Here is a 23,680-nt window from a genome sequence, read left to right on the forward strand (position 1 = left end):
CTTCTTTGCATGTTACAATTCGGAGTTTTTCCCTCCAGCAGCTTCCGCAGAGTTGCAGCTCATACCTAGTAGTGACTTGAAATGGTGGCCTCATTAAACAGATCATAAAACAAAAGAGACAACACTTTTTCTTTACTAAAAGAATAGACTTTATTAAGCACTGTAAGTCTTTCTCCATCATCAACAGATGAACAGCGCACCAAGATTCCACCAGCAAAAAAACATTCCCAAAAGACACCCAAGCTTTCTGATCACAAACCTACTGCAAATTTCCCCTGATTTAGAGCAACCTGTCCAAACTTACACTGATTAAAAAACCCAACAACCTATGGAGTATGTTGTGGGGTGCAAGGATTGGGGAGATGGGTATTTGATTATCAAGATTGGGGTGGGGACAGTAAAGATAACATTTATCCATCCACTAAGAACAGGTGTTAATTAGCATAAAAAGAAATATTTTTAAAAGGTAGAAGGGAATAATGTATTGATCATTAACTTCCCATATAAATAAAGCATGAAACTTGCAATTGACGGGATCACTAACAAGAAAAATCAGATTTACTCTGTTCAGCAAAATTATTGATTTGTATTTTGTTAAGCTAAAATCTTAGGCTAAACATTTTGAAAAGGCAATTGTGGAGAGATATATATCTGGTAAAAATGCAATGTCAAGGTTACTCAAGGAAAGTATGAGGGAAAAGACTGGCTTAAAATAACAACTGAGTTTGTTTTTACTTTTAAAAATCTCACTAGGCATTTAGTTACTATCAACAAAGCATCTACCAAAATACAAGAGCAATGGTTATAATCAGAAAAGGTGTACATCCCATCTGAAAGGGTAATATTATAGACAGATATGGTGCTTGTGGGAAGAAAGGGTTGATTTTTCAAAATTGAGGACAAAAATCTAATCTGAAAAATAACTAGAAAATGAGCAACAGCGTCTGACTTTAAGCAATGACCAGTAAATAGCAGTTAAAAATGGTAAGATTCGTAACAGGTGTGTTCATTAGGTTTCCTTTAAACATTAAAGGTGGACTTCAAAACAGAAATAGCACAGGTAAAACCAAAAAGCAGAAGAGGTTTTTGGGAGGGGAGAGAATGGGAAGAATAAAAAATTAAAAATAGAAGTACATGCATATTTAGCAAAGTACATGTTGTAAGTTAGCTACTATAATGATTCAACCTTGGTAGTAAAATTCTGCTAACTACATTAAAAATAAAAAAGAACACATTGTAGTTTGTGTAGGACTTCTGTGGCCTAATCTTAACCATGCTTACTTAGAAGAAGAGACCATAGTACAATGGGGCTTTTCATCCAAGTAACTAGAGTTAAGGTTTGCACTAAGTTACATTTGAAGTTGAGTGATGGGGGGGAAATGGTGGTTCTCTGGCCCAAATGGCTAGTTAGTGGCACTGTGTCCTCTTCACAGGCTCAAGTGTATCTATGTATAATTGTGGATTGGGACACCCCCATTCCCCTCCACAAGAATCATGTCCCTGTTGTAATGTTTGTTTGTCACTTTCCCCCAGGGACCCAAGGGTTCACTTGTTTGATTCTGAATCCAAGAAAAAGTGTAATTCTAAACCACACCAGGAAAAGTTAAAAGCTGTCCCTCCCGGAAAAGGCTCCCTAGTCTTTTCAAGTATATATTATATTGAAAGTATATTTGGAATATTCCATTTTCTTAAAGAGTTCCAGCCAAGCTAACTGGTAGCAAATCTTAGGAATTGCTAGCCACAGTCGCAATTTTCAGTACTGCCTCAGAATGGGATGAATGACTCCTAAGAGAAAGGCAAGTAATCTTGGTCAACAGGTTGGTTTTAAACTTTCCCTCCCTCCCTCCCTGGTGACAAGCTTATGAAGGAAGCATGCTAAAATCCCATGTCTATGATTTGATGGGTCAAATCCTTACAAAGGTTGTTGGACTCCAGGAAATATGCTTTAGAAGTTCAGAACTGCAACCGAATACAGCAAGCTTAAAAAGATTAATTTTGTATTTCTACCCTAAAAGATGTCTTCCTATATTTTAAAGGATGCAGTCTGAACTCAGAAAAACTTTGTCACATTGGTATTTTAAGATTCACTGGATGACGGGTAGGGAAGAATCGGATTACTTCAATGAATTGTCAACATCACAATATGCTAACTCAGCAATTGATGACAATAAACATGACAACATAGGTGGAATAAATGGGCCTTAATTCACTGGGATATATACTTGACAATCTATACCACACAAAGACCCAGTTCTAGAGGGAATCTAGACCAGGATTCCATGGCAAGGAAGTCTCCAAAACTACTGAAGTTCAATTTCCATAAACTCTAAGGATTATGGGAGTTAAGTCCATCTCAAATGGAAGGCATCAAAATGGGGGATACCAGGAATAAGGGTTACAGAAATGAAAAAGAATGGCTTAGTTTCACAAATACTTGAGAAAACCTTTGGGTCAGTTAGTTGCAATATTTCCCTAGAAATCAACCTCAATAAACTGGACATTTGCAATTAATTGCAATCATTTTGTTTCCAGTGAGCCATACAGTTTTTTTCACAGATACAAAAAAAATATTCCTTTTATTTCATAAAACTTCCGTATTATCTATCATGACTATTAGGTTTCACAGGTTATCTTGCACTAAGTTTCCAGCTTTCTAGAAGTGCAAGGATAGGAAAAATAGATGCTTCTTTGTATATTCAGATTTTTACTCACATACTTCTCTAGGATCACAAACAGGCTAAACTTACAATACCTATTTTTTTACTAAACGATCAGCAGTGGTAAACATCACCTGCATATTTGAAATGAAACACTTCCAGATTTTGAAATTCGGATACAAGGGTTTGAGGGCTATATATTTAGCATCTTTGAAATCTGAACCCTCAACTCCAAAGCAATACTTTAGATTTTTGATTTTACAAGAGGACCTCAGTGTTAGAAACTGTTCTTTAAAAACACCAGTTTGAAAGTTTGTCATTTCAGTTTCAGTTCAAATTAATTTTAACATTACTATTTAAGGCACAGTGTAACCTGTATTAACATTTGATTTCTGATCCCTCAAAAATTTTAGTAACTACTGTAAATACATTTATTTACTAGTTTAGGGAAAGATAGGGAATTTGCATTCTTTTGCCCCCAAATAAAGACAATAACAATATGAAAATCTTTATCTGTTGTTTTTCAAAGCACAACCCAATGCTGTAATTCTAATCCAACCTTTTTCAATCTGGTTCCCTCCCCAGACATGTGTTGGACTTCAGATCTCCCAATTTCCTAGCCAATGGACTGGGGCAGGATATTCTGATCAAAAGAAAAGAGGGTCCCTAGGAGAAGAACTCTCATTCTGCAAAAATAAAACCCCAAATGATATTAATCAGCTCTATCCTAAAACTTAGGCTGGGGAGGAACCCTTCCAAACGTCTTTAATTCTCTCAAAGAAACCTTTCTCCAGTTTGAATGACTTCATCGTAAAATAATATTCCTATTTTAGGTCTGTAGACAGGAACCATATCAGGCTGACCTGATTTGGGAAACTGCAGTAATTAAAACAGTAAATTTTTGCAACAACATATGCAAATCCACTGTTGCTTAAAAAACATTTGCCAAATTATTCTTTTTACTGTGGACTTAAGAAGGCCATGTCATCTGGCTCTCATTCCGTGGAGCAATCGCATCGAATCAGAGACGCTTTTTAAGAAAGGTCATGTAAGTGAAAGCATTAACTAATGCAAGTAAAAGATGGCTTGACCAACTGATGTGAAAATAAAAATACATTCAGAAATCTAAATGTATCAATGGAGAAAGGGGTGATTCTTTGGATCCAGAAGGGAGAAACAAAATCAGTAATTTTATCCATCTCTTTGGCTCTGATACAACACTGGACTTTGAACTGCATGTTTTCATTATCCCTCTTACAGCCCCTAGGGAAGCACTTTGCATTTTAATTGAGTAATTTAAAGCTGCATGATACCTTCCATTGTTTTGGATCAGCAGACAGTAAGCAACTCAAAACAAAATCATGCCTCAATCATCTACCTGTTTAAAAAAATTATCCAGGATGTTTATCAAGGGAAATTGAATAACATTATTTCAAACCTCATTTTCTACTAGAGCTTGGCTTAAATCCGCATACTCCAGATCAAAACTAAGTAAAATTTAATCTTCAAACATTGAATTTTGTCATGGATATAAAATGATCAAATGCATATCTCCACAACCATTTTCTAAAATGTTAAAAAAAAATATGTATCAAATTAAATTTAGGCATCATTTTCAAGATCTGAAATTTCACCCAGGCCCCTACATTTTTATAGAATATCTTTGCTAATATGAACAATTAGGTTTTTTTTTAAAAAAATCAAAATGACTTTTATATATTCAGTCCCACATTCCACACTCCCATAGAAACACAGTACAGAACTCTGATATTTTTCTATTACTTGCAAAATGAACTAGTTTACACCTGAGACTCATTAATTTCTGCAACCCAAACAGATCATAAAACCACATGAATTCTACAGGGCTTCAGTAATGGGGATTGGACCAGAATGTTTTTTTTTTTTAAACCTTAGCAATATGGTCAAACTCTGATCCCATTCTCGAGAGCTCCCTCTTCTGAAGCACTGGAAATAGTTTTAGAAAATGAAAATAACAGCAAACTGAGGCAGCCTTATCTGCCCCTAAACTGTGAAATACTGTAGAAAATTATATTATCCATTACAAACCTCCATAATTGACTAACATAAGCAAGCAGATCTGTAGCTCTGAGATTAGACATCAGAACTGGCAAAGATTTGGCTGCACTGACATTTCTGCTGCCCTTAGGACAGAATCTTGCCTCTATGAATACTGTCAAACTAAAGTTGACACAAAGGAAGATGTCAAAGTTCACTTGGGAATCCCATTCCAAATCAATCAGTTAAACAACCTGCATCAGGAAATGTGTCGGTTAAATGAAAGTCTTTATCTTTCCCATCCTTCATCCTGTGAATAGGATCCTACTTCCTTGTTAGGCCCAGATTAGAGCACATTTCACAATGGAGAGCCACAGTCTCTTCAAATTAATTGTTTCAACTGAGACTGGGGCTAGGATATCACCAGAAAAAGCAGATTCCTCCAATCTTCTTTGATGTGTGATTTAAACTTCTGCCTTGTTCTGCTATCATAACAAAGAAACAAAAGCATGAATCTTAAGGCCATTGTAGAAAAATTCAGACCTGGATTCCACATTTAGCGAAAGATAATAGCTGCAAATATAGTTGTTAATTTATGCTGGATCTTCCATGCAAGAAGTAGACATATATCTCCCCTGCAAATGACATCCAATACCCAATGCTGGAAGTTCATAGCAGATTAATATCTGCTATTATAACTCGAGATATAGGGTGCTACCTAGATACCAAGACTAAAAGAACTGTATTCTAAATTGTATATTGGGATTTATTTATTTATTCATTTTGCTTTACTGGAGAACTGGGTTTTATTTGGCCTTTCTTGCAAAAGAAAGTTAAACATTTAAAATGTTATTTAGGGGCTGCACCAGGATGCAATATGAAAGAACCAAGAGAAATAGAGGGATAACTGTGATTAAAAAAATAAATCCCACAAATATAAAAAAATTATCCAGGCAATCTAGATTATTAGTACTCAATGAAATCCACTGATAGAATGCAAGTCGTTCCAGAATGAAAGTTGGCTTGATTCTTCAAGGCAATTTTTGCATTGGACAACTAGCTTTAAATGATCAGCAAAGGTTAGAAACAAAACAAACAAGATTTTAAAAGACTTGATTACTAGTTCCATTAATTCTGCAAATAAATATTTTTTTAAAAAAGGAAAAGAAGATTTTATTTTTGTTTTTTTGGGGGGGAAAGCTTGTAAGATGCTCTCCAAATGTATGATTCTCAGTAGTACTGCTATCTTTAAACAAGATGATTCTCTTGGTTAACTCTCCAGCAAGTACTTCAGAACACGAAAGACATCAATTTGCCAGTTCTTCACAATTTATCCAGCAGAACAAAAACTTTCTCTTTTCAACGTTTAGAATGTCAACCCAATCAGAATTACTAGTTTTTGCAGCTGAAAAGCGTGCTGCTTTGACTATTTAAAAAAATCTGATTTTTCCAAAATTTACCTACCAGAAATACTTTTAAAAAATCAAGTTATTCTTAATACTTAAACTCTGTATCACAAACTACTTTAAATAGCAGCTCTTTGTTTTCTAAAATAGAGTCTACTTCCCATATTACCCAGCTACAACTACGATAGTTTTCAAACAAAAATGCTCTCCCACCCTTTAGAATGCTCTAGCTATTTCCCCAAAGGTGAAAGCAACTCTTTCCTTTGGCTGTTGTCAAGTTCCTGCCTATAAGGGATAAACTTTTTCAGGTGCTACCTCCCTTCTGGCAACCATGGATCATTTCCAAAGGTCCTGCTCTTAGAGCAATATAAGAAATTTCCCATCTCAATAAGTTTGTGTCAACAGCTGCAGAGCAAAAATAGCCAACTGGTTACAGATAGATTCCAAAAATTGTCTGAAGCAAACAGTTCAAATCTTTTGATGAGCAGCTAAACTGGGAAGAGGAAGATCAGGGCTTCCTACTTTGAATTCTGGTAGATGAATAACTTACTCAAGGGAATGGAGCCAGCAGTAGAAATAAGATACCCTGCCCTGTTTCAGGTTTTAAACCCATTTTAACTACCCTTTTATAAATTTGCAGAAAGTAAGGCAAATACATGTTAAAAATCTGGATAATACCCTCCCTCACTTTTTAACACAATCCTATTTTTCTTCTGCAGTAATTGAAATTTAAGAAAATATTTCTTATGAACGTATAAATTCAATTTAGTTATCAAGACTTGTTGCCCAATAATATATCGAATCACTCACTAAAGGGTCTATGGTGGTAGCTACCAACATTTATCTTGTGGCAATTAATTTCATATAATTACTTTGCACTCTTAAGAATACTTTTCTGATTTTGGTTTGAAGTGGAACCAGCCATTGTTCCAGGCAGTGGGTTTAATCATGTGCCCTCTGCTGGATAGGGAAACATTCAGCCTACTGGATACTGATAGCAGAAGACAAATTAAAAATCAAAACACATTTTAGATTATTCAAGTCATCTGAGGTACGTGCCATAGAAGTTGTAAGAAACTAGAAACATGCGCTGCAGAAGTGCATGTATGTTTGCAGCTGGAAAACTGGTTTAAAAATTCTTTCCAACAGAATGGTCAGCCTGTTCTATTTCCTACCCCAAATTATGTGATTTTTTAAAAAAACTTTGAACTGCCTGCTCTATATAAATATTCTGCATTTGAAATCTGCTTCAGTACACATTTCTAATGGATTTACCAAGTTTCCAAAATTCAAGGCTTTCAGATTCTACAAGATCATCTGCAAGGATAGGTGCAATTCAAATCAGACAGCCCCAAAGGATAGGGTAATTGGAGAGAAACTTGTGTATATAATGGAGTTTAGCTACACTACTGAAAACCTCGACCAACTGTTTTCAGAAAGTCTTTGAAAATTTTTCCCATTATCAGCATAATAATTGATAGCAGATTGTGCGAAGCCTGGGGGTGGGCAGGGTGATTTCTAAAAGGCCCGATTCATCCTAGATTCCAGATCTTGTATTGAACTTGTAGGATTCCCTTGGAAGAGAATAAAGAATCGCCAGCTGAGCAACTGCAGTCAACCCCCCCACCACACACCCAATGTCACCCTGTTAATGACAAGAGCTAGAATCCCATCATCCCCCCCTCCCCCCCAGTTTCTGGATAGGATTGATATCTCTGCAGCCTCACCCCATGACTTCCCCATTTGGATGGCTATCCACCCCACATCTTTACAGCCCCAGCTATCTTCAGTCATTTGCTCACAGTCCTGGAATTGTAACAGTAAGTGCTTGTCTGTTTAAGGATAAGAAGTGTTCTGTCTGGTATCAGGAGGCCTGCCTCATCTACTGCCGCAACCTGAGGATAGGACCCAATTGCTGGCAACTGGCGAAGCAGACCTTTAATTCATTAAACACGTAGCGCTTTGGAACGCAAGTTGTCTCCCGGGAACATTTTTACCCCTTCCGGGTTTGTAGCATTCATATTTATATATAGCTCTATTCATGTTATATATAAATATAATCTCTCTCTCTCTCTTTCATATATAATAAAAAGCACACACCAACTGCTATATGCATCTTGTGTATAATTTGCAGTGGTGGTACTACTCTTTCTCTCTTAAAAATCATTGTCTCTCATACACACCCCTTAATTCATACCAACATCACCATCCCTCAAAGCAATACTGCTATTTGGCCTGATGGTGGGGGAGTTGGCAAGAAATTAAACAAGGCAGGCAGGAAAAATCTGCCCCATTTTAAAGTAAAACCTTCCTGGCTTTTTCTTCCTTTAAAAATATCCCCCTTCCCAAAATCCAGAATTCATAATTCTTGCCCCCTAAAAAGTCTTCCCCCTATAAAATTAAAAAACAAAAATAAATTCAAATAAACTTAAAAAATTGCCGCCTTTATGGATCCGATTGGCACAGTGGCAAATTTGAGGGGCCGGAATGCAAAAAAGCTGATGTCATTCTCCAAAGCAGGGGCAAGAGTCCCAGCAGGCTGTTTGACCTCACAATATTATAATATCTGCTGTAGTGGAGCAATTCGATTAATTAGCCCAATGTTGTAATGTGAGCATTCAAGACAGCAATCTTCCTGTCCCTGCCCTGCCTAGCTAATAATTCCATTCCAGCACTTGATTGCATTTACATTCTAACCAATGTGTTGAAGGGCTGAATTTCCCCATTCTATTCTTGGCAGGTCAAAATCTTGTCATCCCACCTCACCCCACCCCCCCATTTGCCAGCCAATTGGACCCACAGCGGCATCTATTCACTCCTCTTTCTGAAGAGCTGGGAAGGGAAGCTTGTTCTCTGGGCATCGTTCAGAGTCCCCACCCAGCGTCCCGAAAAAGGGGCTTTTGTTATTGCATGAGTCAGTGTCTCTTGCTAAGGCACAAGGTGATGCGGCTGAAGGGCATGCTCCAACAGTGGGATCTTCGTTGGCTCTGGAGGGGGGGCCTCCATCCCCATTAAACTGGGACTGGGGTCGGCTGCAGCTGCTGCCGCCGTTGCTACCGAACTCGGACGTCTTTGCAGTTCCGTCGGTCAAGCTCTGTCGAACACAAAGGATAGCTTTAGGAAAAGGTCAGGAAGCAGAAGACTCAAAGCCTGCTATAAAAGATTAAAACACAGCTGGAAGAGTTGAAATCTCCAAATGTCATTAGATTTTGTTTTTTACATTGCAAATCTGTATGCCATCCATTTCTGAATAGTTTCAGGCAACTTACAAAATATATATACTGTATATATTTCAAGAGTTTTACAATCTTGCATTATTTTGCCTGATTATATTTGTTACGCCTTAACATCAGAGTTCTGAAGAGACTCTTCTTACGGAATCCTGATCGCCTTGGGGCCAGCAATCGCAGTGCAGCTGACCTTTACTGTATGCATTTGTACATTTTCAAAGATCATTCCTTCTTTAAGGGTCTGCTACATAGTGGATGAGGTGGACAGAACTCAATATGGATCAATCAGAAAAAGAGGAAAATTCTTTACAATAAAATGAATTTCCACAATCCTTAGGGAGACATACTTGCTTGTTTACTTTCTTGTTTCCTTTGGGGATTTTTCCAGAGCAATCACGGCCACGGCTGCAGAATAGGAAAAAGAAAAAAAGCTGAAAGTTCAAGTTCACAGGTAGAAGAGATTGATTGATTGATTGTTTGTTTGATTGTTTGATATACACTGTTTTATCACTTAGGGACTCTTAACATTTTATGAACAAGATCAAAATCCAACAGTATTTAGGATAATTTAATCTCTTCACAATAAATAAATACATTTCCTGTGCTAAAAAACAGGAAAGGCTTAAAGAGCCTTTCACTCAGGATATATATGAATTGTGGTCAGATAAAGATGCTTTTCACATTAAACAATTTTCAGGAAGCAATTGAGACACGGATAAAAGTTTGTAAAGATCATGGTCCTTTATGTGCATGGATGTATTTGTCAGAGTCTCAGAAGACTGACATTACATACAAATATTAAACATGAACAGCTGTGTTTATTTCTTTTGTTTTTTTCCTTTCCATTAGTTATCATCCATCAGATGGGAAACAGAGTCAGCTGAAAGTTCAAATTGCCATTTAGCCTATTTTGAACTGTTTCCATTAAATCTGGTCACTGTAAGAAAAATGTATCTTTAAGAAATAATGCTTTAATTTGCTGTTTTCCTTTCCCATCTCCACTCTTTCTCCTTTTAGCTCTGTTGAGGTAGTAATAATCCCACAGCAAAATATCCAAGCAAGCGCTTGTAGTCTGCGGTTAAGATGCCCTAGCATTTCTACAGGTTATAAGGAATGAAGTGAGAATCTGGCAGAAACTAATCAAAGCCATCCTCTAGTACTACTTACCCTTTCCCTGGGCCTCCAACTGACACCACCTGCATGCCAAAGGAGCCCTGCCCCCGAGAAGGTTTGCTCCCAGCCCACTGCCCCACCACCATCCCAGCAATTTCCAATTTGCCTCCTTGTGGTGGGATTGGATGGAGTCCTGGAGAGGAAAGGCATAGTCAGTAAGAGGAAAGGTAAGGAAGGACAGGGGGACATGGGATTAGCTTTATCCATAGATCTAGGGTCCATAAATCAAATTTATTGTTGGAAGAGACAGGGGAGGAGGAAAGCATGTGCACACGTGTTTTTGTTGGTTAACTGTACATTAGGTTGCATCCTTTCAGCATTAAAAATACAACTATGAGCTGGAAGTCACAAGAAAATTAGCATTTAATATTCCCAAGAATTCCATGCCAAGATGACACTTGGCATGAGGACTCTTATGAGGACTCTAATATTGGTACTATTAAGTTGGTTGTTTAGAACTACACTCAAAATACAGGAATCACATTAAGTATGAATTAGGGGTCTAGTAGAAGCATCTGGACCTCAGTCACTTACCTGTGAAGCCTCTAGTCCTCCCAGGGGCTGCTTGTGGCATTGATCCAATAGTGCGAGGGTAAAGAGGCACTGGATAAAAAGGTGCTGCCATAGAGGGCACAAAGGGTGGAGGTGGGAGAAGAGGTGGAGGAGCCTGGCGGTTGAGGTTGATGCCTTCCAGAATACTCTGCCTCATCTTCTCTACTTTAGACACCTGCTCGGTCTGACCAAGACCAAATAGAAACAAAACACACACAATGGATATCCAGTAGAATTCTGGGAAGATCTCCATATTCTTACGGTCTTTATCTAATATCCTCCAAGGTCAAGGAAGTGCAACTGATGAGAAATCTAAGGCATGTTCCTTTGGCACAACTTGGGCTAAGTGCCAACAGCAAAAATCATACCATAAATTGACAGTAATTGGGATAAGGAGGCTATATCCAGATAATATCAGATGCTGCGACTCTCTCACTGAAATCAACAAGAGCTGAACACGATTCACTTTATTTCTTTACTAAATTTATTTGCCGCCCATCTTGCCTTGGAGCTGCTCTGGGCAGCCTACAACAATAAAAGAAAAAAAGATGATAAAAATGTAAAAACAACAACAGTAAAGGAATGAAATAATAAAAATAATGAAAGTAGAGAATATGAAATGAAAAAGATGGGCGGAGGAAAAGCAGGAAGTGCAGGGGGGGAGATGGGGTCAGCAAGTTAGTCTAGTAACTACCTCCAGTGATGAACCCCCTCCTCCCCCCGGCCAGGCCAGGCTCTTACACCTCAGGGAATAGGAAGTTCTAGAGGGCTGGTGCTACTGCAGAGAAGGCTCTCCTTCTGGATCTTGTCAGTCGGAGTTCCTTGACCAACAGGATTCTCAGCAGGCCTTTGCTGCCGGCTACCGGTTTGTTCGATCGTTCTATGCAGTACACTCTCCAAAGCACAAGATAAATCAGATAGCTGGGCTATCAATTTGCTCCAAGGCTTATTTAGGGCAGTAAGCCAAGGAGAATGATACCACTGCACTTTTCCTGCTGTCTTTGTGTGCAGTCTAATAAACACAAAGCGCACATTCAGCTATTGATGAAGGAGACAAAACTGAAAGACAAAGTTATCTGGAATATCAGCCATTTGTAAAGCTGTTTTTTTTTTTAAAAAAATCATTTTATAAAGCAATTTGAGAGCAACATCTCTATCTTTGCTCAAACGGCTTCGCTGTTGATTTCTAAGAGAGAAGAACATATAGGCAGCATTGGGACCCTATCTTGCACATCAGAACACCTACGAATGAAAACCAGAAGCACAATTTTGTAAGTCAGAAGCAGAAGCAACTGCTTGCTACAGGATGCTTACCTGGCCATCGCAGAGGTCTATCAGAGGTGCCTTCTCTCGTGCAGCTTTAATCAGTTTGCTTTGAAAGAGTTTCCCATCGAAGTAGATCCATGGGCAGCAATGCTCCCAGGGCACAGGTTGCCCACAAGCATCATTGGCAAAGAGGGCCGTGTCCACTCCACTCATAAACAGAGCAGCCAACTGAACTCCTCGGGGATCCAGTTTCTCAATCTGCAAGGAAAGCAGATTTACTTTTTCCCTTTACTCCTTCTCCTCTGTCTTCTGGCCTTCATGACCATGATCCAGCTTAAGTGACTTTATAAGGCAGGATACAGTAATATTACTATTTCTGTATTAAAGACAGCAGTATCAGAAGCAGCACAACCCATTCCTCTGTTCCCTATAATATATTGAGCAACGGTGGCGCAGGGATTAGAGTGCAGTACTGCAAGCTACTTCTGCTGACTGCCTGCAATTTGGCAGTTCAAATCTCACCAGGCTCAAGGTTGACTCAGCCTTCCACCCTTCCAAGCTCAGCAAAATGAGGACTGAGATTGTTGGGGGCAATATGCTGACTCTGTAAACAGCTTAGAGAGGGCTGTAAAGTATTGTAAATGGTATATAAGTCTAAGTGCCATTGTTATGGCTATATTGTTAAAACAGAAGAGTATAAACTTCCAATTGAGCATTTATTTCACATAAGCAGGGTTGTCTATAATGGCTGACATCCATCCCAGAGACATTAAGTATTTATGTCATACGAAAGACAAACTACAATACACCACAGTGGTTATGGGTTACATTGCTCATTTGCTCAAATCATAAGGTCTACGGATGTGAAGCATATTTTACCTCCAGGGAATGTTCATCCAAGAGGGGGAAGAAAACAGCATTTACTTCAAGAAAAAGCCTTCTAAGGCAGAGGTCACCTTTGTTCAACATTCCTACCCTTTCAGCATCTCTGAGACAACACCTGGTGCCATTTAGTTCCTCTGCACTGAACATGTACTTTGGAAGCATTTTCATCTTAGTACTTTTGGTCTTCTTTAAACTGGTCTAACTCCTCTTTCTACCCACCTCTAATAAGGCCATGCCCCATTTTGAGAGAGAAAGTGATCTAATATACCTGTTTAGAATATGAACCAGGGATCTTCCAGTTTCAAGGAGTCCCTTACAACCTTTATCTTAGAATTAAGGAGTAGGCTTTCTTCCAGGACCAATGGCATAGTACTGACCTTCAAACAGAACTTTTAAGGAAAGCAGGACTGGTGACAGTCAAAGAAAGACAGAGTCGAAGAACATTTTTCTTCTATTAAAAACGTTACAGCATTTGTAACATTTATTTTATTTTATTTATTTATTATTCACACTTTTATACCGCCCTATATCCCTAGGGACTCAGGGCGGTTTACAGCCACTTAAAAAACATATATATATACAGGATAAAACATTAATTTAAAAAACTTATTACATAGGCCGAATATTTAAAATAGAGATATAACTAATAAAACCCCCTTTAAAACCAGATTTAAAATTTAAACATTTAAAAATTTAAAATTCTAGTCCAGTCCTGCGCAGATAAATAGATGTGTCTTAAGCTCGCGGCGGAAGGTTCGAAGGTCAGGAAGTTGGCGAAGTCCTGGGGGAAGCTCGTTCCAGAGGGTGGGGGCCCCCACAGAAAAGGCCCTTCCCCTGGGTGTCGCCAGTCGGCACTGCCTGGCCGACGGCACCCTGAGGAGTCCCTCTCTGTGAGAGCGCACGGGTCGGTGAGAGGCATTCGGTGGCAGCAGACGGTCCCGTAAGTAGCCCGGCCCTATGCCATGGAGCGCTTTGAAGATCATTACCAAAACCTTGAAGCGCACCCGGAAGGCCACAGGCAGCCAGTGCAGTCTGCGCAGGAGAGGTGTTACGTGGGAGCCACGAGGGGCTCCCTCTATCACCCGCGCAGCCGCATTCTGAACTACCTGGAGTCTCTGGGTACTCCTCAAGGGGAGCCCCATGTAGAGAGCATTGCAGTAATCCAGACGAGATGTCACAAGAGCATGAGTGACCGTGCATAGGGCATCCCGGTCTAGAAAGGGGCGCAACTGGCGAACCAGGCGAACCTGGTGAAAAGCTCTCCTGGAGACGGCCGTCAAATGGTCTTCGAAAGACAGCCGTCCATCCAGGAGGACGCCCAAGTTGCGCACCCTCTCCATTGGGGCCAATGACTCGCCCCCAACAGTCAGCCGCGGCTGCAGCTGACTGTACCGGGATGCCGGCATCCACAGCCACTCCGTCTTGGAGGGATTGAGCTTGAGCCTGTTTCTCCCCATCCAGACCCGTACGGCTTCCAGACACCGGGACAACACCTCGATAGCTTCGTTGGGGTGGTCCGGTGTGGAAAAGTACAGCTGAGTGTCATCAGCGTACAGCTGGTACCTCACACCGAAACCACTGATGATCTCACCCAGCGGCTTCATATAGATGTTGAACAAGAGGGGTGAGAGAATCGACCCCTGAGGCACCCCACAAGTGAGGCGTCTCGGGGCCGACCTCTGCCCCCCCGTCAACACCGTCTGCGACCGATCGGAGAGATAGGAGGAGAACCACCGATGAACGGTGCCTCCCACTCCCAATCCCTCCAACCAGTGCAGCAGGATACCATGGTCGATGGTATCAAAAGCCGCTGAGAGGTCTAATAGGACCAAGGCAGAGGAATAACCCCTATCCCTGGCCCTCCAGAGATCATCAACCAACGCGACCAAAGCCATCTCAGTGCTGTAACCGGGCCGAAAACCGGACTGGAACAGGTCTAGATAGACGGTTTCCTCCAGGTACCGGGGTAGCTGACATGCCACCACACTCTCTACAACCTTTGCCGCGAAGTGAAGGTTGGAGACCGGACGATAATTGCCTAAAACAGCTGGGTCCAGGGAAGGCTTCTTGAGGAGAGGCCTCACCACCGCCTCCTTCAAGGCGGCCGGAAAGACCCCCTCCAACAAAGAAGCATTCGTAATCCCCTGGAGCCAGCCTCGTGTCACCTCCTGTGCGGCCAGCACCAACCAGGAGGGACACGGGTCCAGTAAACATGTGGTGGCGTTCAACCTACCCAGCAACCTGTCCATGTCCTCGGGAGCCACAGGGTCAAACTCATCCCAAATAATCTCAACAGGACAGCTCTCTGACATCCCACCCGGATCTACCCAATTTTGGTCCAGGCCGTCCCGAAGCTGAACGATTTTGTCGTATAGATAACTACTAAACTCCTCAGCACGTCCCTGCAACGGGTCATCCCGCTCCCTCTGTTGAAGGAGAGAGCGAATAACCCAAAACAGGGCGGCCGGGCGGTTATCTGCCGACGCAATGAGGGAGGAGACGTAGCAACGTCTCGCTTCCCTCATTGCCACTAGGTAGGTCCTACTATAGGACCTAACTAGTGTCCGATCAGCCTCCGAACGACTGGACCTCCAGAAACTCTCTAGGCGTCTTCTCCGGCGTTTCATCCCCCTCAGCTCCTCGGAGAACCAGGGAGCTGGTTGAGACCTACGCCGGGTCAGAGGCCGCAAAGGCATGACACGGTCCAAGGCCCCCGCCGCGGCCCGTTCCCAAGCCGCGACAAGTTCCTCAGCTGTGCCGTGAGCCAGACCCTCAGGAAACGGCCCAAGCTCCGTCTGGAACCTCTCCGGGTCCATCAGGCACCTGGGACGGAACCAACGTATTGGTTCCGTCTCTCTGCGGTGTTGAGTGGCGGTCAGAAAGGCGCAACTGGCGAACCAGGTGAACCTGGTAAAAAGCTCTCCTGGAGACGGCCGTCAAATGGTCTTCAAAAGACAGCCGTCCATCCAGGAGGACGCCCAAGTTGCGCACCCTCTCCATTGGGGCCAATGACTCGCCCCCAACAGTCAGCCACGGCTGCAGCTGACTGTACCGGGATGCCGGCATCCACAGCCACTCCATCTTGGAAGGATTGAGCTTGAGCCTGTTTCTCCCCATCCAGACCCGTACGGCTTCCAGACACCGGGACAACACTTCGATAGCTTCGTTGGGGTGGTCCGGTGTGGAAAAGTACAGCTGAGTGTCATCAGCGTACAGCTGGTACCTCACACCGAAACCACTGATGATCTCACCCAGCGGCTTCATGTAGATGTTGAACAAGAGGGTGAGAGAATCGACCCTGAGGCACCCCACAAGTGAGGCGTCTCGGGCCGACCTCTCCCCCCCCGTCAACACCGTCTGCGACCGATCAGAGAGATAGGAGGAGAACCACCGATGAACGGTGCCTCCCACTCCCAATCCCTCCAACCGGTGCAGCAGGATACCATGGTCGATGGTATCAAAAGCCGCTGAGAGGTCTAATAGGACCAAGGCAGAGGAATAACCCCTATCCCTGGCCCTCCAGAGATCATCCACCAACGCGACCAAAGCCGTCTCAGTGCTGTAACCGGGCCGAAAACCGGACTGGAACGGGTCTAGATAGACGGTTTCCTCCAGGTACTGGGGTAGCTGACATGCCACCACACTCTCTACAACCTTCGCTGCAAAGCGAAGGTTGGAGACGGACGATAATTACCTAAAACAGCTGGGTCCAGGGAAGGCTTCTTGAGGAGAGGCCTCACCACCACCTCCTTCAAGGCGGCCGGAAAGACCCCCTCCAACAAAGAAGCATTCGTAATCCCCTGGAGCCAGCCTCGTGTCACCTCCTGTGCGGCCAGCACCAACCAGGAGGGACACGGGTCCAGTAAACATGTGGTGGCGTTCAACCTACCCAGCAACCTGTCCATGTCCTCGGGAGCCACAGGGTCAAACTCATCCCAAATAATCTCAACAGGACGGCTCTCTGACATCCCACCCGGATCTACCCAATTTTGGTCCAGGCCGTCCCGAAGCTGAACGATTTTGTCGTATAGATAACCACTAAACTCCTCAGCACGTCCCTGCAACGGGTCATCCCGCTCCCTCTGTTGAAGGAGAGAGCGAATAACCCAAAACAGGGCGGCCGGGCGGTTCTGCTGACGCAATGAGGGAGGAGACGTAGCAACGTCTCGCTTCCCTCATTGCCACTAGGTAGGTCCTACTATAGGACCTAACTAGTGTCCGATCAGCCTCCGAACGACTGGACCTCCAGAAACTCTCTAGGCGTCTTCTCCGGCGTTTCATCCCCCTCAGCTCCTCAGAGAACCAGGGAGCTGGTTGAGACCTACGCCGGGTCAGAGGCCGCAAAGGCATGACACGGTCCAAGACCCCCGCCGCGGCCCGTTCCCAAGCCGCGACAAGTTCCTCAGCTGTGCCGTGAGCCAGACCCTCAGGAAACGGCCCAAGCTCCGTCTGGAACCTCTCCGGGTCCATCAGGCGCCTGGGACGGAACCAACGTATTGGTTCCGTCTCCCTGCGGTGTTGAGTGGCGGTCAGAAAGTCCAGGTGAAGGAGAGAGTGATCTGACCATGACAAAGGTTCGATGACTAAATCCCTCAAATCCAGATCCTTCAACCACTGACCAGAGATGAAAATCAAATCCAGTGTGCCACCCCCACTGTGAGTAGGGCCATCAACTACTTGAGTCAGGTCCAAGGCCGTCATGGAAGCCGTGAACTCCCGAGCCACTGAAGATGACATGCCGGTCGATGGCAAGTTGAAATCCCCCATGACAATAAGTCTGGGGGTCTCAACTGCCACCCCAGCAAGCACCTCCAGGAGCTCGGGCAGGGCAGCTGTCACGCAGCAAGGAGCCAGGTACGTGACAAACAAGCCCATCTGACACCTATGGCCCCACCTCACAAAGAGGGATTCACACCCGGCCATCTGAGGTACAGTGGTCTCCCTCAGCTCTAGACTCCCCCTAATCACAACCGCCACCCCCCACCCCTAACATCTCAAAATACTGTCCTTACTACAGCTCCCTAGGTCTCCTTTAAGCAACTAGGCTTCAAATGTAAGCATTCCAATATCATGTATGCAGATGTGTATTTCAGTTCTATGACAAAAACAGGCACCCTGCAATATAGGAGATCTACTGCATCCTAGTACAACCTCTCCTTTGTCCCCCACACCTTCGTTCTTTATGTGCAAGGAACTGTTCTTTACAGACAAGCATTTCACTGTATGAGCACCCATTTGTGCTCTTTATCAGACCAACTGAATTAGTAAGATGAAGTTTGAATAGGGTAGAATCTGAGAGGGTTGAGATACCAAAGCAGTGTGGTAGCCAAAAGTAATGAAAGAAAGTGATGTAGGGATGCATGAACAGACAGCTAATTCTATGCCTGTGAAAATGGAAGAGGAATTTACCTTTAGCAAGAACAAGACTTGGGCACTCTTCTATTCTCGGCCCCTTAGCTCTAACCTCATCTTCTCTTTTTCCTATTCTCACTGCGAGGATTAATACAGGAGTGATAAATTACACCAACCTTCAATTCTTGAAGCTGATCTGGTTCATATAGCTGAGCAGACACAGCCTGGGCCAAGAAAGCATCCAATTCATGTCTGTGGAGGATCCGGCCTCCAGGCCACTGTATCATGTATCTTGAAAAATGAATAATTCAAATAAAAGTACAAAATACATTATTAAACAGTCCTCGGAGCCACAGGGTCAAACTCATCCAAAATAGTCTCAACAAGACGGCTCTCTGACATCCCACCCGGATCTACCCAATTTTGGTCCAGGCCGTCCCGAAGCTGAACGATTTTGTCGTATAGATAACCACTAAACTCCTCAGCACGTCTCTGCAACGGGTCATCCCGCTCCCCCTGTTGAAGGAGAGAGTGAGTAATCCGAAACAGGGCGGCCGGGCGGTTATCTGCCGATGCAATGAGGGAGGAGACGTAGCAATGTCTCGCTTCCCTCATTGCCACTAGGTAGGTCCTAGTATAGGACCTAACTAGTGTCCGATCAGCCTCCGAACAACTGGACCTCCAGGAACTCTCTAGGCGTCTTCTCCGGCGTTTCATCCCCCTCAGCTCCTCGGAGAACCAGGGAGCTGGTTGAGACCTACGCTGGGTCAGAGGCCGCAAAGGCACGACACGGTCCAAGGCCCCCGCCATGGCCCGTTCCCAAGCCGCGACAAGTTCCTCGGCCGTGCCGTGAGCCAGACCCTCAGGAAACGGCCCAAGCTCCGTCTGGAACCTCTCCGGGTCCATCAGGCGCCTGGGACGGAACCAACGACCGTTGAGTGGCGGTCAGAAAGTCCAGGCGAAGGAGGGAGTGATCTGACCATGACAAAGGTTCGATGACTAAATCCCTCAAATCCAGATCCTTCAACCACTGACCAGAGATGAAAATCAAACCAGTGTGCCACCCCCCCTGTGAGTAGGGCCATCCACTACTTGAGTCAGGTCCAAGGCCGTCATGGAAGCCTTGAACTCCCGAGCAACTGAAGATGACATGCCGGTCGATGGCAAGTTGAAATCCCCCATGACAATAAGTCTGGGGGTCTCAACTGCCACCCCAGCAAGCACCTCCAGGAGCTTGGGCAGGGCAGCTGTCACGCAGCAAGGAGCCAGGTACGTGACAAACAAGCCCATCTGACACCTATGGCCCCACCTCACAAAGAGGGATTCACACCCGGCCATCTGAGGTACAGTGGTCTCCCTCAGCTCTAGACTCCCCCTAATCACAACCGCCACCCCCCCACCCCTAACATCTCAAAATACTGTCCTTACTACAGCTCCCTATGTCTCCTTTAAGCAACTAGGCTTCAAATGTAAGCATTCCAATATCATGTATGCAGATGTGTATTTCAGTTCTATGACAAAAACAGGCACCCTGCAATATAGGAGATCTACTGCATCCTAGTACAACCTCTCCTTTGTCCCCCACACCTTCGTTCTTTATGTGCAAGGAACTGTTCTTTACAGACAAGCATTTCACTGTATGAGCACCCATTTGTGCTCTTTATCAGACCAACTGAATTAGTAAGATGAAGTTTGAATAGGGTAGAATCTGAGAGGGTTGAGATACCAAAGCAGTGTGGTAGCCAAAAGTAATGAAAGAAAGTGATGTAGGGATGCATGAACAGACAGCTAATTCTATGCCTGTGAAAATGGAAGAGGAATTTACCTTTAGCAAGAACAAGACTTGGGCACTCTTCTATTCTCGGCCCCTTAGCTCTAACCTCATCTTCTCTCTTTTTTCCTATTCTCACTGCGAGGATTAATACAGGAGTGATAAATTACACCAACCTTCAATTCTTGAAGCTGATCTGGTTCATATAGCTGAGCAGACACAGCCTGGGCCAAGAAAGCATCCAATTCATGTCTGTGGAGGATCCGGCCTCCAGGCCACTGTATCATGTATCTTGAAAAAATGAATAATTCAAATAAAAGTACAAAATACATTATTAAACAAGAATCAAAATTTAAAATGCTTTTTGCTTTTGGATACTGCTGGGCCTTGGAGAAAATTATGATTGTTTTTTTTTTTAATGTTGAAATCTAGAATTTGTAGTTTGACAAAAAAAGCATGAATAGACAGATTTACTAAGCAAAAGTTATGAGCTGTAAAGCTAAATAACTAAATGAAGTTTCACACTTCAATAGTCATCATTTGCAGAACAAATATTCCAAATGTGTATCTCAGTAAAGGTCTGGATATTGTTTGTCACCAATATCACCAATTTGTCACCAATCAGGAAATGATTCTAGATTGACTTGTAAGCTTTGATAGTTTTATCTTCAAGAGTTTAGTTTAGATCACTAAACTAACAATAAGCTTTCATTTACCCAAATAAATTTATCTGATAGATTTACATCCCAATATTTGCTCAGGATGGTATACATAGCACGTCCTCCTTCCGTTTCCCCCCACAACAAAACGCCTATGACAGCGATGGCTAACTTTTTACATCACCACGTGCCAGCCTGCGTGCCAGAAATGACACGTAAAACCATTTATTTATTTATTTATTTATTTATTTATTTATTTATTTATTTATTTATTTAATTTTATTTAATTTAACTTAATTTTATTATTTTATTTTATTTTATTTTATTTTATTTTATTTATTTTATAATTTAATTTAATTTAATTAAATTTAATTAATTTAATTTAATTTAATTTAATTTAATTTAATTAATTTAATTTAATTTAATTTAATTATTTAATTTAATTTAATTTAATTTAATTAGATTAGATTTATAAACCGCCCTTCTCCCGAAGGACTCAGGGCGGTGTACAGCCAAGGTAAAAAAGAAACAATGTACAGTTAAAAGTAAATTAAAAAACTTATTATACAGTGTGGCCGAAATTAAAATAGTTAAAAATCTAAAAGACCCCAAATTAAAACTAAAAGAAATTTAAAATTTAAAATCTAGACAATTTAAGAAAGCCCTTACGAACAAACAGATATGTTTTCAGTTCATGTGAAAGGTCCGAAGGTCAGGTATTTGACGTAAACCAGGGGGAAGTTCATTCCAAAGAGAAGGATCTTCCCCTGGGGGCCGCCAGCCGACATTGTCTGGCGAATGGCACCCTGAGAAGGCCCTCTCTGTGCGAGCGTACGGGTCGGTGGGAGGCATGAGGTAACAGCAGGCGGTCCCGTAAGTACCCAGGTCCCAAGCCATGGAGCGCTTTAAAGGTGGTAACCAAAACCTTGAAATGCACCCGAAAGGCAACAGGAAGCCAGTGCAGTCTGCGCAGGAGAGGTGTCACATGGGAGCTACGTGAGACTCCCTCTATCACCCGCGCAGCTGCATTCTGGACCAACTGAAGCCTCCGAGTGCATCTCAAGGGGAGCCCCATGTAGAGAGCATTGCAATAATCCAGGCGGGAGGTAACAAGAGCATGAGTGACTGTGCATAGGGCATCCCGATCAAGGAAGGGGCGCAACTGGCGAACCAGGCGGACCTGGTGAAAGGCTCTCCTGGAGACGGCCGCCAAATGATCTTCAAACGACAGCCGTGCATCCAGGAGAACACCCAAGTTGCGCACTCCCTCCTTTGGGGCCAATAACTGCTTCAACAGTCAGCTGCGGCTGCAGCTGACTGTATCAGGGTGCCGGCATCCACAGCCACTCTGTCTTGGAGGGATTGAGCTTGAGCCTGTTCCTCCCCATCCAGACCCGTACGGCTTCCAAACACCGGGACAGCACTTTGACAGCTTCGTTGGGGTGGCCCGGGGTGGAAAAGTACAGCTGAGTATCATCAGCGTACAGCTGATATCTCACCCCGAAGCCACTGATGATCTCGCCCAACGGCTTCATATAGATGTTGAACAGGAGGGGCGAGAGAATCGACCCCTGCGGCACCCCACAGGTGAGGTGTCTCGCGGTCGACCTCTGCCCCCCTGTCAACACCGTCTGCGACCGGTCGGAGAGATAGGAGGAGAACCACCGATAAACGGTGCCTCCCACTCCCAACCCCCCCAACCGGCGCAGCAGGATACCATGGTCGATGGTATCGAAAGCCGCTGAGAGATCTAATAGGACCAGGGCAGAGGAATGACCCCTGTCTCTGGCCCTCCAGAGATCATCCACCAACGCGACCAAAGCTGTCTCCGTGCTGTATCCGGGTCGGAAGCCGGACTGGAACGGGTCTAGATAGACAGCTTCATCCAGGTACTGGGGTAGCTGCCGTGCTACAGCACTCTCTACAACCTTCGCAATAAAGCGAAGGTTGGAGACCGGACGGTAGTTACCTAAAGTAGCTGGGTCCAGGGAAGGCTTCTTGAGGAGGGGTCTCACCACCGCCTCCTTCAAGGCGGCAGGGAAAACTCCCTCCAACAAAGAAGCGTTGGTAATCCCCTGGAGCCAGCCTTGTGTCACTTCCCGGGAGGCCAGCACCAACCAGGAAGGGCATGGGTCCAGTAAACATGTCGTAGTGTGCAGCCTCCCCAGCAACCTGTCCACGTCCTCGAGAGTGAGAAATGCGCGGCCCCGCTGGCCATTGCGCACGCAGGAGCACCGATAACCAGAAGAGTGACAGTCTGTTGCACATGCATGAGCCGGCACCCAAACTTCCGTTTCCAGCATGGACACGCACCCGACGAACAGATGGCCATCATACATGTGTGCAACATAAACCCAAAAGTTTGGATGCCAGCCTGCGCATGCGTGACAGAACACCGCTCTTTCGGATATCGGCACTCCCGCGTGCATAATGGCCAGCTAACTGGTGCACATGTGTGCACAGAATGCAGAAGAGGAGCCAGTGAGGCTGCACATTCCTCATGGGATGGTTCTGCATGCCGCTTCCGGCACGTGTTCCATAGGTTCGCCAGCACAGGCCTATGAGATGAGTTGGGCTAAGACACTGACTCACTTAAAGTCACCCATTAAATTTCTGTGGCTCAGGAGAACATGGATTCTTCTACTGCCAGTTCAACATCTGGAACACTGAATAATGCTTACTCCTTTATATTTTCAGATATGATCATCTCATT

The 23,680-nt window shown here is 43.7% G+C and overlaps 1 protein-coding gene across 1 annotated transcript in view; it reads right to left on the reverse strand.

Moving 5' to 3' along the window:
• Positions 1 to 125: 125 nt before the first annotated feature.
• Positions 126 to 23,680, reverse strand: part of FAM120C (family with sequence similarity 120 member C) — a 45,539-nt gene continuing 21,984 nt past the window's right edge. The window contains exons 11-16 of the mRNA XM_058173432.1: positions 20,485 to 20,599; positions 12,349 to 12,558; positions 11,017 to 11,218; positions 10,477 to 10,615; positions 9,657 to 9,714; positions 126 to 9,173 (exon numbers count right to left, since the gene is read on the reverse strand). Of these exons, the coding sequence (XP_058029415.1) occupies positions 8,892 to 9,173; positions 9,657 to 9,714; positions 10,477 to 10,615; positions 11,017 to 11,218; positions 12,349 to 12,558; positions 20,485 to 20,599 (1,006 nt within the window). The 3' untranslated portion in view covers positions 126 to 8,891. The remainder of the gene's footprint in view (positions 9,174 to 9,656; positions 9,715 to 10,476; positions 10,616 to 11,016; positions 11,219 to 12,348; positions 12,559 to 20,484; positions 20,600 to 23,680) is intronic.

Source organism: Ahaetulla prasina, chromosome 2, assembly GCF_028640845.1.
Source record: "Ahaetulla prasina isolate Xishuangbanna chromosome 2, ASM2864084v1, whole genome shotgun sequence".
Classification (NCBI taxonomy): Eukaryota; Metazoa; Chordata; class Lepidosauria; order Squamata; family Colubridae; genus Ahaetulla; species Ahaetulla prasina.